The sequence below is a fragment of the Fusarium vanettenii genome (assembly GCF_000151355.1).
Source record: "Fusarium vanettenii 77-13-4 chromosome 2 genomic scaffold NECHAsca_26_chr2_2_0, whole genome shotgun sequence".
In the NCBI taxonomy this organism is placed as follows: domain Eukaryota; kingdom Fungi; phylum Ascomycota; class Sordariomycetes; order Hypocreales; family Nectriaceae; genus Fusarium; species Fusarium vanettenii.
The window spans coordinates 495,881-509,290 of NW_003315859.1; the positions used below are offsets into that span (position 1 = coordinate 495,881).

A 13,410-nucleotide genomic window follows, 5' to 3' on the forward strand; every position below is an offset into this window, starting at 1 on the left:
TGGGAGATGAAAGTGTCAGAGAATTTCCCATCTTTTCGGCTTGAGTGTGGTACTTGCTGAGAGGCTGAAAGGGCTTACTCTTGGCGACAAGTCATGTTGCAAAGCTGTTGTAACGATGACTTGGATATTGTCCTAGGTAGAAGAGTTCATCAGGGATCATCTCGCGAGTCGGGCGTTCACCAATAAACAAACCCTGCATGACCTGATCTTTAATCCATCTGTTAAGAAGCATCATCCATGATCAAGTTCACCAGAGGTCGTCTATCGTTGGTGGGCGCAGTTTGACTCCATTAGCGCCCGAGCCCCGCGTCCACTGGAATGGATCCGTTCCAGGGGCCAAACCGCTAAACTTTGGCGCATTGGATATGGACGCTCCCGCTGCGACGTCATCCCGTCGGGTTACGAACGTGTTCAGGTCAAAGGTTTCATCCCTTGGCCAATTCAACTGCGACTTCCATCTCGCCTTGCCACAGCCGTGATGCCTTCTCTGCCTTGTTCATCCTCGACTTCCGACTCCTCCTGCAGCTTCGGACCCCAATATGATGCTCCGCCTCCCTGCACCCTCGACCCCGTGCGGCCCGTTTGCGAACCAGGGCAGCACACAGCTGGAGCCCAATTAGCCTGTCGATCCAATAACGCCCTGGGTCATCTTGAGCCTTGTGGCGCTTCTCTGGCACCCCCTGCTCCGTTCTGCGGGCCGTGTCCTGGGAAGCTGGGGGACTAGGGGGGGGACATGGGAGAATTGGATGTTCAAACGAGGCTCTGCGCTCTTCTCTCTTTTCCGTTGATCTCTCGAGCCCTCCTTACTCTACTTTTTTTTTTTTGCTGCTGCTGCATAATGGCTTGGCCTTGATTGATATTCAGCAGGTCTCGCTCTTGGTACTGCTCCGCGAATGCTGTGCCATCGCGACGACTGCCTCACGAATCGTTTTTCTCCATCGTCGCGGTTTCACCCTTTTGCTCCTCGACTTGCGCCTTGAGATCGGACCTCCCATTGTCGACCGTTGGAGCTGCAGTATACGTCCCCAGATCGTCAACAGCACCCCCTAGACCTCTAAACGTCCTGTCCATTGTTAGAAGCCTCGATATCGAACCAGACTTGCGAATCGGAACCTACGAATACCTACACCATGGCGTCCAAAACCAACGACGACCCCGAGGTCATTGTGGCCATCGTGGCTCTCATCATCTCCCTGGTCGCTCTGGTAGCGACCTTCATGCAGGTCATGCAGCAATATTACGCCTCTGCTGCCGGATACTCCCAATGCAATGAAAAGGTCATGGGGAAATGGGCCCTGAGCAAGTCCCGTCGCTTCTCCTGGGACGAACTACGCTTCGAGGTCGAATTCGAGGCACCAGTCATCTTTGTCTCCCCTCCAGATAACAAGCATGGCCCAATCCCTGGTGCCGAAATTTATTTCCTCGATGGAACTGAACAGAGTCTTGAAAACACTTGGTCGGAGCTGGATATCAACGAGCGTAACGAATATGCACAAAAGACACCCAGGGAACGCGTTCATACCGCCGACAATGAGCGTGCCTCCTGGACGTTGCTCCTCAGCGCCGTGCAGCGCATGGAACACGAGTCAGAAAACTGGCAGAAGAGCCAGTACGAAGAGATGAAGAAGCAGATCGGACCTCCGACTGACCAGACGCCGCTGAACAACCTCGCCGAGAATCCTCCCACCTTGAATGAGGCCCATACATTAACAGTAGCTCTTCAGCGTAAACGCAAGAGCTGGGATACAATGCCCTCTACCATTGCTCGCCCATACGCTACAACTACCATGTGCCATCTGATCGAGATGGTCGCTGCCCTGGGCATTTACTGGAAGGAGTTTGACCGGAAGCGAGACCGTTACCGTGCTGAGGGCAATGGCTTTATGGTCCTGGGAGAAAAGGTGGCCGATCTTGGCTTGATGTTCAACTTTAGCATCTATGGCAGGAGTCGCTTCGAAGCCAACCGAGTGATTCCAGTTGACGAGGTCAAGGAGCTCTGCTTTGGTTATGTGTCGACCATCTACAGTGTGACACTGGATAAGCGACGTCTACGGTTTTCAGAGGACGACCCTGAGAACTTGGCTTTCCTTCAGCTGGCAACTCAGGCCGAGATTTCTCAGACTCTGGTTCGTATCGGATGCAACAATAATGCTGTGCGGGCGTTCAAGGACCCTGAAAAGCATACTTCACATTTGTTCCCTGGTAAGTCATGGTGCCCATTACATATGACCCCTTCTAACTGAGTTCAGTGTCGTTTGAGATTCTGGGCATGTTGAGCCGCACGTTTCACATCAAGGACACCATGTACACTCATATCCCGAACCCGACACCGGATCGCTGGGACAAGCGTTCAGTATCACTTATCAAGGTGATGGAGGCGTATCGGGACCTGGTTCCTGAAGGATTGCCTGTAGTACACCGGAATATGAATCTTATTGAGAGAATCAGGAGACACACCGAGAACATTCTGGAACTCCACAAGGACCAGGACCTCAGGAAGAAGATGTGCCTGCTCAAGGCACTTCACGAAGCTATCGACGACTGCGACCGTGTTCTGACAGCCAAGGAGACTGACGCCATGACACCGCCGCCAGAGCTTCAATTAGGGAAGGCCGGCCACGAGACGGAGGTGCAGACGGCACGTCGAGAAATTGTTCAAGATGTTTTGCGGTCTCACATCCAAGAGGTACTCCGCCTTCTCAACGGCGATGACCGCTCAGATAACTCTTCTCTCCATGCCGATTGGAGCCCCTTGATACAAGGCTCGCGACGGGACGGACAGCCCAGAGTCACACCCAACGGGTTTGAGGACATGCACGAAGCCAGCCCGGACGAGCGACAGCACATTTTCATGGAAGTCTACTTTTACGTCATCCGTCCCAGCGTCATCGGCCGGGCAACACGATCAACGGACCACCGAAGGGCGAGTCTCGTCGCGCCTCCCGCGGGAGCTCCTCCAGGATACGGCTTCCGGAGACAAGGCACCGGACAAACCCTGGCGAGCAGCATCCGCGGCACTGAGCGAGGGCCCTCTCCGACGCGGCCGGCGCCACCACAAACGGTCAACGAGGTACCGTCGCCGCTGACAACATCCATCCCGAACGGACGGTCGTCCCTGGCAGAGAGGCCCCGCAGTGCTGCGGGTGACTCTGTGGCGTTGACCGAGGACCATGAGAAGCAGAGCCTCCTCCCGTTGAGCATCCAGGAGGTGTCACATGACGACGTGTGGTGCACGCTCATGTTCCGGATGATTTGCTGGTTGATGCTGCACGACTTTAACAAGCTGGACGTGCAGGTGAGCAAGGGAGAGCTGTTGGGTAGTCGAATGCCGGTTTATATCTCATGAGGGGTGGTTGCATCTTGGACGGGTATTGGATTTGGGAGTGCATTTGTTTGGGATATAGGATACCATTTGGCATTGGCATGATGGGATGGGTGTAGATGGTTGGGTTCAGAATGTGTTTGGCAAAAGCGATGTTTTACTGGCATAGTGGCCATGGTATATGTCAATGATATAAATCGTCATTCTTGCTTGAGTATCAGTGCATCTCGTCTGAGGGTGTCGCCATAGCGCATAACATCAAGTCGGGATGAAAGATGTGGGGTACACGGCGTGGACACGCCTGGATGGTAGGTCACTCTTTAATGGCACCCTTCAAATTATTCCAGCTGATGATCACGGCATAAGCACGTCCTGATCATATTCCAAAGGATCAAATTGCCTGACCATCTCCCATCAAAGAGCTTCACTTCATCGGGCCACGCGCAACGGCACTCGCCAAAAGAATGGATGGTCCGCTGCGGCAACTCGGTTCCGCCGACGGCATGTCTGTTCTAGGCATGATGACTATGCTGACTAACCCATGATGAGGCACGTGAGGAGGCGAAAAAAGAAATTCCCAACAGACGGCAGGCCATGTGGCGGAGAAGCGGCCAAATCGGTTGCGGCCGAAGACGGGCGCCGATCCGGACCGGGCTATTCCCGAGGCATTCTGGCGACGGAAAATAACCAGCGGGAGAGGTCACGGGAGCTTTTCCAAGGGGAGCGAGATTCCCTTGAGATAATCGGTTCTCGGTGAGACAGAATGGGTTATTGGCCGAGGAACGAGACGAACCAGGGAACCAGGGAGGGTCGGACCAGAGCCCTGGAAAGAGCCCTACCAGGCCCGGGTCTCCATCATGGGACAAAAGCGAGGGTTGACAGGCCAGGAGGAGGTTTCAGGTTCGTGCAATGTCGATCTGTTGACATTCTCTCCCTCGTTGATAAATGACAGCAAACCAATTTTAATACTGACAGTCTTGCTGAGCGCATCGATTGAGGCTCCCTGTTCCCATCTCCAATCCCCACAGACAAGCCTCCTGTGTCTTAATATAAACCCCCCTCCCCGGATTCAGAACGGCACTGCGCCCCGCCGCCGACCCGGATACGGGGGACTGGTGAAACTCGGAGGGGTTCGCGAGAAGGGGCAGTGTAATGAAGCCTCGAATTTACTTATTTTGCAAGAGGAAAAGGAAGAAAGATGTTGAGACTCATCGTGGCCTAAATCGGGACAAGCCACAATCAAAGAAAAGCGGCGCTGCCGAAGAGGGCACAGGGCACTCTCTAAACGGAGATTTCCATCTCAAAGGGGATAATTGAATGCATATGAAGAAAAAAACCCGATAATTTCCCCTCTTTGGAAGAACAAAGATCCATTCAAATTGTTCTACAGAAGAATTCCAAATTCCAAGAAAAGGTTTCCGACCGACAAAGACTCAGCCACTTGAAGCCACAAAATATCCCCGTCTAGAATCGAGGGTTTGAAGCTGACTAACCCCAAAATCAATCACCCCCAGGCTCCATCCAGGCTTGCTTGCTTCCAAGGAATCGAGTCTCGGCCGTAGCCGTATCATAGCCTTAGCCGAGCCCCAGGTCGGGCTTCTTACGACGCAAAAAATACAGGCTTGATGTTTTGTTGGCCGAACCCTGTCGCGTCTTCCTTCTCCTGCATCAGAGACTGGACCGCGTATTGGTAGAAAAAACGACAGGCCATTGTCATTGAGTACAAAGGCCCTGTAGCGTGCGAGTCGGCAGCAGAAAAAGTTGGCGGGCACTTCCTTGAAATGTACCGGTACCTCTTCTTCCCAGGAAAACCCCTTGGAAGACGTGCGGAGCGGCATGGCCACTACCAGTGCCAGTACAGTGGACTCTCACTCTCGGCCCCCTTCCCTGAATGCAGCTGCACTCCCAACCAATGGCGTCCCCGTAGCGTCAGGCTAGACCCTGTGAAAGAACCGCCTCTCAGAGGGGAATGCGGTGCTTGTTGTACCCTCCCTGCGCTAGACCTACAGCGGTCTAGCCCCACGCCTCCCAGTGCCAGTTCCACCAAGCAAGTGGAAACCCACATCGACCAGAGAGAGACCCAGAGAGAGACCAACTCCTCCGTCACATCAGCCTGCACCACCAGATCTTCTCTCTCACCAAAGCCTCGTTCTGTCAGCAACTCACGAACCTACTCGGACAGGACAGGACAGACAGAAATTGGGTTGGTCTTTCGTGGTTTCTCTTGTTGCTTTCTTCTCTCCTTTTTTCTTCATTTCCCCTTCTTCTCCTGCATCGCCGAACCGCTCCCTTGTTCTGCTCGCCCTTGCCCTTCTCTCTCCTCCCCCAGCCTTAGCCTTTCGCGCACGCAACCCAACGCACGCGTGTGACGAGCCCGTCTCCAACCCTTCCCTCGACCGTCCTTCCTACGATCTTCTCCATCGACTTCGATATCCCCGGTTCCACATCTTGATCGTGTGGTCCCCTTCTTCGCCCCCCGGGCCCCGAGGCCTGCTTACATCTCCGGAGCCTTCCAGCGTCGACATCGTGGTCGATATCTGGCTTGCCCCCCGGTTTCTAAAGACGCTTCTTCGCCCCTCGCGCATTTTGGGGTCTCCTCGATCCCATATTCCGTTCATAGTCGACGTGTTCGATATCGGTCGCATTTCACGGTACATATTCGATCGTCGGCCCGTGTGAGACGCTCCGTTGGTCGGCCATTCATTGCCATCCTACCACTGGCAACCTGACACATACAAGTACGCACTTCCACGCTGCACCGCGAACATTTTGGATCTTATTGGGTCTTCTTCATCGTCTACGTTTGTCGATTTCGACGAAAGTGCATTCACTTACCCTTTTTGTCCATCTAGGCACGTTGCCGAACCGCGTACTCGACAACCCCATCGTGCCAGTCACGACAAACATCTGCACAAACACGAACCATGACACCCTCACCATCAAGCCAGGCCCTCGAGCCTCGGCATCCTAAACCTACGCAAACAGTCTCGGTGAACATCTCGGAAGGCTCCCAGAACCGCTCTCGTCGCTTCCAGCTCGAAGTGAGCGAGTGTGTCGAGACAAAGACCGTTACGACCACGACTCGCCTCACCCGAAAGTTCCCACACGTATTTGTTCGCGATCCCGTCCCTCTCGAGAATCTCGATACCAAGGAATATCCGCTCGCAATGAAGCCTACACCTCCCGAGTTGATCCAGTTCTCGTACAACATGCCTGGAACGAATGAGGTCGAAGACGACGACGAAGAGGAGCGGTCTATAGGCCAGCAGGTACGTTTTGCGATGTCCTACTTTATTTGGACGGTGGCTTGCCTGAAAAATGGAATAACCTCACCACAAAGTGCGCCACTAACACGTTGAAGATGACCCGGTATACCAACGAAAGATATACTCCAAGCCTCAAGGCTGAGTCCCCTCAAGAGAACCTTCCCCTCACCCGGATACCCAAGCATCGATCCCAGTCCCCATCAGAAGGCTACCCTCGCCGTGCTCGTGCATCTCGGACAAGTCCTATCGAATCTCCCGATTCTTCTGCCCCGACTTCGAACCCTTCTCGACGACCTGCTCGATCCACCCAGCTCAACGCCGTGTCGGATAAGCTCCGACGCTCTATTGCCCACAGCTCCAGCCGCCGTGATCCCGCAGAAAGATTACCTCGGGGCTCTTCAGGCTTCTTGGCTACTCCCGATACATCAGAAGTCGTTGGAGCAGCTGATCGGTCAGCTCGAAGACGATCGCTTCATCTCGAACGACATCACTCACCCGAGGCATCCTCGTCCGCACAAAGTCCTCACTACGAGGCCACCAGCCCCGTAGAGAGCGACTCCCACACAGTTTTCAGCAGCAATGTGGCCACCCCACCAATTACTGATGCCGACGCTGAGCCTTTCGCTGACGTTGATGGATCTCTCCACCAGCCGCTAAGACCATTCAACCCCCGGCCGAGCATCGACGTTGTTACCGCTCAGGATGCCAGTCTCCCTAGTCCTAGATTGTCTCCGACACTTGCAGCCGCTCAGCTACACACCGCCGACCAGGACGAGGAAGACCCCCAGTCCAGCTTCCAGACCTCCCACACAGACCCGTCCACCTGGGTCGATGAATCACAGTTGACCGAGGACGGTACTTCGACAGCCCTGGTCCGCGCTGGCCAATCTCATGACAACTATGCTCTTACCCGAACCGATTCGTCTGGTCAGCCTCTTGTGGTCGACACGCAAACCCTGCTGGAGGCTTTCGATTCGATGAAGACGGAGATGAAGACATTCATGATGTACCAGTTCCTTCGCCGCTGCCCCCGACCTACCCTCCGCGTTGTTGCCAACGCTGTCAACCCTGCTCTCAAGTGCGACTTTCTTCGACAGCTGCCACTCGAACTTGGCTACACCGTCTTGTCCCACCTCGACCACCGCGATCTCTGCCGAGCCGCTCAGGTTTCCAAGCACTGGCGTAACATTGTCGATCGAAACGAGACTGGCTGGAAGGAGCTGTTTGACCGTGATGGCTACACTCTGCCTCCCGGCGAGCTTCAGAAGGCCATCCTTCAGGGCTGGGGCTGGCAGGATCCCGTTGGTGCTTCCGGCTATGAGAAGGACCTGAGCATGCGAAACCGACTGACTTCGACTGAGCACGAGCTCACTCGAAACCTCCGACAGGAAACAGCTTCCAAGTCGCGGGCTTCCAAGCGGAAGAGAGCTCTCAACACTTATTCGGCTGCCGAGAGATCCAAGCGACGCGCCAGCGCTCAGGAGGCAGTGACCCGTGACGACAAGGCCCAGCCTGAGGCCAAACAGCACAAGTCGGAGGGCCCTCTGTCTGCTGCTAATGCCGCAGCCGCCGCCGTGCCTGACCCCCAACTTGGGCTTCCCAGTCTCCGCGAGCTGCACCTCTTCAAATCTTTGTACCGCCGTCACCACATGATCCGTAAGAGTTGGACCAGCGGCGAGGTGAAGCCCGGGCATGTGGCGTTCGCTGCTCACCCCCGTCACGTCATCACTTGCCTCCAATTCGACGAGGACAAGATCATTACCGGCAGCGACGATACCCTCATTCACATCTACGACACCAAGACTGGCAAGCTCCGCAAGAAGCTGGAGGGCCACGAGGGTGGCGTCTGGGCCTTGCAGTACGAAGGCAACATGCTCGTTTCTGGTAGTACCGATCGATCTGTTCGCGTGTGGGATATCGAACGGGGGCTCTGTCAGCAGGTCTTCTATGGGCACACTAGCACTGTGCGTTGCCTGCAGATCCTGATGCCTACTGAGACGGGCAGAGATTCCAGCGGCAGCCCCATTATGCAACCCGAGAAGCCTCTGATCATCACCGGTTCCCGAGACAGTCAACTTAGAGTCTGGCGTCTTCCAGAGGTCGGGTCTCGTCGATACATCCAAACAGGGCCCCCAGCTCACGAGTCGGACTGCCCTTACTTCATTCGCGTCCTCGCTGGCCACACCCACTCGGTCCGAGCCATCTCTGCTCATGGCGACACTCTCGTCAGTGGATCTTACGATAGCACCGTCCGCGTCTGGCGCATCAGCACTGGCGAGGCTCTTCACGTACTCCACGGACATTCGCAGAAGGTGTACTCGGTTGTCCTCGACCATGAACGCAACCGATGCATCTCGGGCTCGATGGACTCTCTGGTCAAAATCTGGGATCTTGCTACAGGTGCTTGCCTGTACACACTTGAGGGGCATAGCTTGCTCGTCGGTCTACTTGATCTCCGAGATGAGCGACTGGTGTCGGCAGCAGCTGACTCGACCCTCCGTATCTGGGATCCCGAGAATGGCAGATGCCGTAATACTCTTATGGCACATACTGGGGCTATCACCTGTTTCCAGCACGATGGCCGCAAAGTTATTAGCGGCAGCGAGAAGACGGTCAAGATGTGGGACGTCCGAACTGGCGAGTGTGTCCAGGACCTTCTGAGCGATCTCAGCGGCGTCTGGCAGGTCAAGTTTGACGAGAGACGATGTGTGGCTGCTGTCCAGCGGGACCAGCTGACGTATGTCGAGGTATGTTGAAGTCCACGATAGTGTTGAAGAATAGTAACTAACATGATATAGATTCTCGACTTTGGAGCTGTTCGAGATGGCAAGCCCCCGGAGGAACTTGGCAAGCGTATCCTGCTCAACGAGCCCGAGGTCCGAGCTATGATCGAGGATGAAACTTAGGGAGTGCTGCCAGGTTACCAACCGTGAGTGGTATTAAAGGCAGACAGGAAGGATTGCATGGATGGATGGATCCACGACAGTTGGGCCGCCGCATGCCATGGACGACTGACGAAACAAACAGCCTCTGGCGTTGATGGTGTCGCATAGTTTTACTTTACGCATACACACATGGTTACGAAGTGACTGCATGCATGGAAGGGCGGGTCGGCGTTTTTGTTAATGTTTTGGGATCCATGGACGTGGGGGAAATGGATTTATATACCTTTTGTTATTATTTCCGGGGTTGTCAATGCCTTGTCAACGTTGATGGCTTTTTCACAGATGGAGAGGCATGAATGGATGTCATCACGTTATTCGTGTTGATGGGTCGATAAAGGACAAAAGCCATGTTTTATAGGAGCTTCAGCGGAAGGAGCAGGTTATCTTGGGAGTGAATAAAATTGTTATCTAAATATTGATTATGAGTCGTGATGTGTGTTTTGGTGTTGTGATGTTTCACTGTGGTCGTTGGACATGTTGATCCACCACCATAATTATCCTAGTTTCCCTCTCTGGTGTGTCTATACACCAGTAAATCCTATCCTTGGCCGCTGCTTTCATGGAATCGCGATATATATAGCCTCAGTCAACGTTCGCCATTGGGATTCAGCCCGACCCGGAAATTTGGGTTTGCTGCCCATCCGCGGCAACGTTTCGTTTTCCGTCTCAAAGATCGGTATTTATTCTATATAGAATGAATGGGGAAGATTCTGATGGCAATCGGCAGAAGGGGAGCAGCCTCGCGTTGACATCGATTCCCTTTCCGTCCCCTGGTAGCTAAGAGGTTCAGTGAAGAGAACCACGAGGATGAACCATCCACACTACAACCTTGATATGGATGGTGTAATCCCGGTCTGTTTCTAACCAGGAGCTCAACCAGCTCTCTTGCCAAGGTATATATAATTGCCCAACTCGTGGCAGAGATGCAGTCTCCGCAGGGACTCTTGTTGATTACTGTTTTTTCACTGGATATGGACGTCGGTAGACTCGGTGATCTGCTCCGTGGAGTCTTTCCCGCAGAGGGAGTCATGTCTCCAGCTTCAGAGTCTTGCAAATGAAGACGGTATAGATAGCTGTCCAACCTGTGACAGGGACCCTTCTTCCATCTTGTATCATTCGAAACGTCTTTGGATCCCTATCAAGGGCTTGTCCAGAGACCACCCAGAATGATCCTTTCGCATGACTTCCTTGATGTATCGCCTCATGCATGACACGCTTGAGCATCTGCCCACGCCCGCCATCTTGTTCTCATATTAGGCCAGACCGACTGTTGGTATCATAGACGTCGATCAAGTACAATTCATCGCTACAAGAATCGTCCCAGCTCGTACTATCGTCATCGTCTCGGTGTCGGTGTTGTCAGACTCGATCAGATTGAACACAAAAGTGAAGTGTTCAACCTCAAAGGCGAAAAAACAAAGGACTTTGTGAGTTTTGTCAGGGTGTGGAAATATATAAAATTTTACTTATCACTGTTTTCCTCCTTTCAAGCTTTCGCATCTCGACTAGTCGAGCAGCGCCGACGATCCGGGTGGATGATAAAGCCCTATATGTATGCCACAGCCCCTTGTGACGCATCGCAATGGGTTACCACGGGATAGTCTAAATACGTATAGAATTAAGGATAAATTTTGAAGAGATTTTTATGCATTTTAGACGCAAGTCTGATGAGATCGAGATGGCTTTAGTTTCTCGTTCGTTTAGGGGGAGTGGCTAAGTTCAAGTCTGACCGCGAACGGAGACCCGGGCAGCGTCTGTTTTGCTAACTTAACAAATAGGAAACAATGGAAAAGATGGCGTGATTCAATCTAATCAAAACCTTCGCACTGAAAGGGACATCAGAAACTCAACCTCATCTACCAGGCGCCATGGATGGTCTCGTGGATAGATCCCACCTCAAGAAGCACTACTGAAACTCGGCAGCATCTTGTCACCAGCTCCCTGAATCTCTATGAGAGTAGAAAGAGTGGCAGGGATGTGCCACCAATGGATTTCTGAATCTTGTCCAAATTAGCTTGCGTTTTTGGCTGTATCGCTTCATCCAGGGCCAAGCCCAACGCCGAATGGGGTTGGAAGTGAGCGTCCCAGACAGGCAGGCATTCGGCGAGGCAACACTCGCCCTCCAGAATCCACACGAGGTCTTTGATCTCATGTTATTCGATGAGTCAGGTGAGTTTAGTATATATCTCAGATATCTCCTAGAATCACGCTCCTAGTCAGGCCGCGATGCAAGTGGGGAGATCGCTACAGCCTGTGTTCAGCTGATATATACTCCGAGATTTGTTTGCGGATTTGTATGCGATGAAGCCATTTTCCCCGACTCTTTTTAGGGAATGAAGCTTTTGAGCGGCGGCGGCAGCGGTGTCGAATTGATCATCCACTCGCTCCTGAGACAGAATGCGCGAAGTGATCTCATGTCCGGAGATATATATGGACTCCTCTGAGGGGTTCGCTTGCTGCCAAGCAATGTTAGGACAACCCGAAGGTGGATGATAAATCACATCAAACCCCGATGCGCCATTGACGAAGTTGTTGATATCCTGAGTATGATCCCCAACCTGACCATAAGGTCATCATCCGTCATGTTCACGGTTTTTGTTCCGTCTTGTATATATAACAGAGGCTGTTCATCCCTTCGTCTGTTTGTGCTCCAAACGTTGCAACACAGCACCCAAAAGATGATGAACAGGTTTCAAAAATGGACCCGGCGCCAACATCCGCTCAAAGCGCAGCATCGTCGGCCAGAGGTACTCGATGGTAGGGAATCGAGGCACTGCATTTGTTGGTCGTAACCCCTGAGAAAAGGAGGACAGAACACTGAGATAGGCGGACGCACCAGGAAACCAGTTCTTGTTGAGTGGGTTCGATCGAACGCTCCATGGTTATTTCCTTGATCATCTCGACGGAGCAGTTGAGTGGACAATCTGAACGGTCGATGTTTGCACCCGCCTCTACCAGATACCCCAATAGTATATACAACCGGACCGGGACCTTGTACTATATTCAAGGATGAGTTGACACTTCATGGTCCCGATGATGTCTCGTGTGGGAGTTGTGTGCGAAGCAGGCAGAGATGGCTGTATATAGTCGAGGCTCAACGACCTCGAGATGTCCCGGTCGCAATGAGCGAGACCTGAAACCAAAGGCCTGGCCAGAACTGTCAATAATGGCGATTGCCGGTGACTTGTATCCCCTTCCAGACGCTTCAGCTCCGTGATATTTGTCTTCTCGCTTTGAGCACCCGAAAGTGGCGTATCGTCCGCTGTCCCGTTGCTGAGCACCAGAGTCTGAAGAGATGTCATGCAACCTAAGGCATTCTTAACGTCCGTGGCGTCTCTCTACTGAAGGCGGTTGGCCTCATGCCCCTCATAGACGAATTTCAGAAGCCGAAAAAGTTCTTCATGAGCCTCGGTGCTCCAGATTCGTCCTTCGTTGTCCCAGTTGTCTTCGGGAAAAGGCATTTGAGCCAGTCGGATCCTATCCCTTGCCAGGACTGTCCGTCACCGAGAAGCAGAGGACTTTCTCTGGGCTGCACATCAGAAAGGCCAACTAGAGCATGGACTTATTGATCAGGTCTCCATGCATAAAGCATTGTGAGGAACGCGAAGCCACGTTATCCCCAATTACCGCAAGTGCTTTGAGGAAGGACTATGCTTGAATCTGTTGGATATGGCAGACCAATCGATCGTCCAGATTCTGTTCATGTCGATCGTGGTCGCTATCTTCCACGGCATCCTTTTATATATATGAAGGGCGGGGAGGGCCCGAATTTGACTTCCGCGTCTGGGGTTCCGAAGTTGCGACGAAAGAAGGGGTATATATAACACCATGTGGTTCCTCGTGGTCTTGATCCGCTTTGATAGATCTGCAGTTCCTA

At 53.1% G+C, this 13,410-nt stretch overlaps 2 protein-coding genes across 2 annotated transcripts; both read left to right on the forward strand.

Moving 5' to 3' along the window:
* Positions 1-1,130: 1,130 nt before the first annotated feature.
* Positions 1,131-3,594, forward strand: NECHADRAFT_77093 (uncharacterized protein; the record flags this gene model as incomplete). Its single annotated transcript, XM_003043951.1, has 3 exons — positions 1,131-2,202; positions 2,250-3,295; positions 3,544-3,594. The coding sequence occupies 3 exons, from the start codon at positions 1,131-1,133 to the stop codon at positions 3,592-3,594; spliced, it is 2,169 nt and encodes a 722-aa protein (XP_003043997.1).
* A 2,652-nt stretch (positions 3,595-6,246) lies between these two features.
* On the forward strand, positions 6,247-9,494 carry NECHADRAFT_91496 (uncharacterized protein; the record flags this gene model as incomplete). Its single annotated transcript, XM_003043952.1, has 4 exons — positions 6,247-6,591; positions 6,663-6,676; positions 6,719-9,335; positions 9,387-9,494. The coding sequence occupies 4 exons, from the start codon at positions 6,247-6,249 to the stop codon at positions 9,492-9,494; spliced, it is 3,084 nt and encodes a 1,027-aa protein (XP_003043998.1).
* Positions 9,495-13,410: the final 3,916 nt, after the last annotated feature.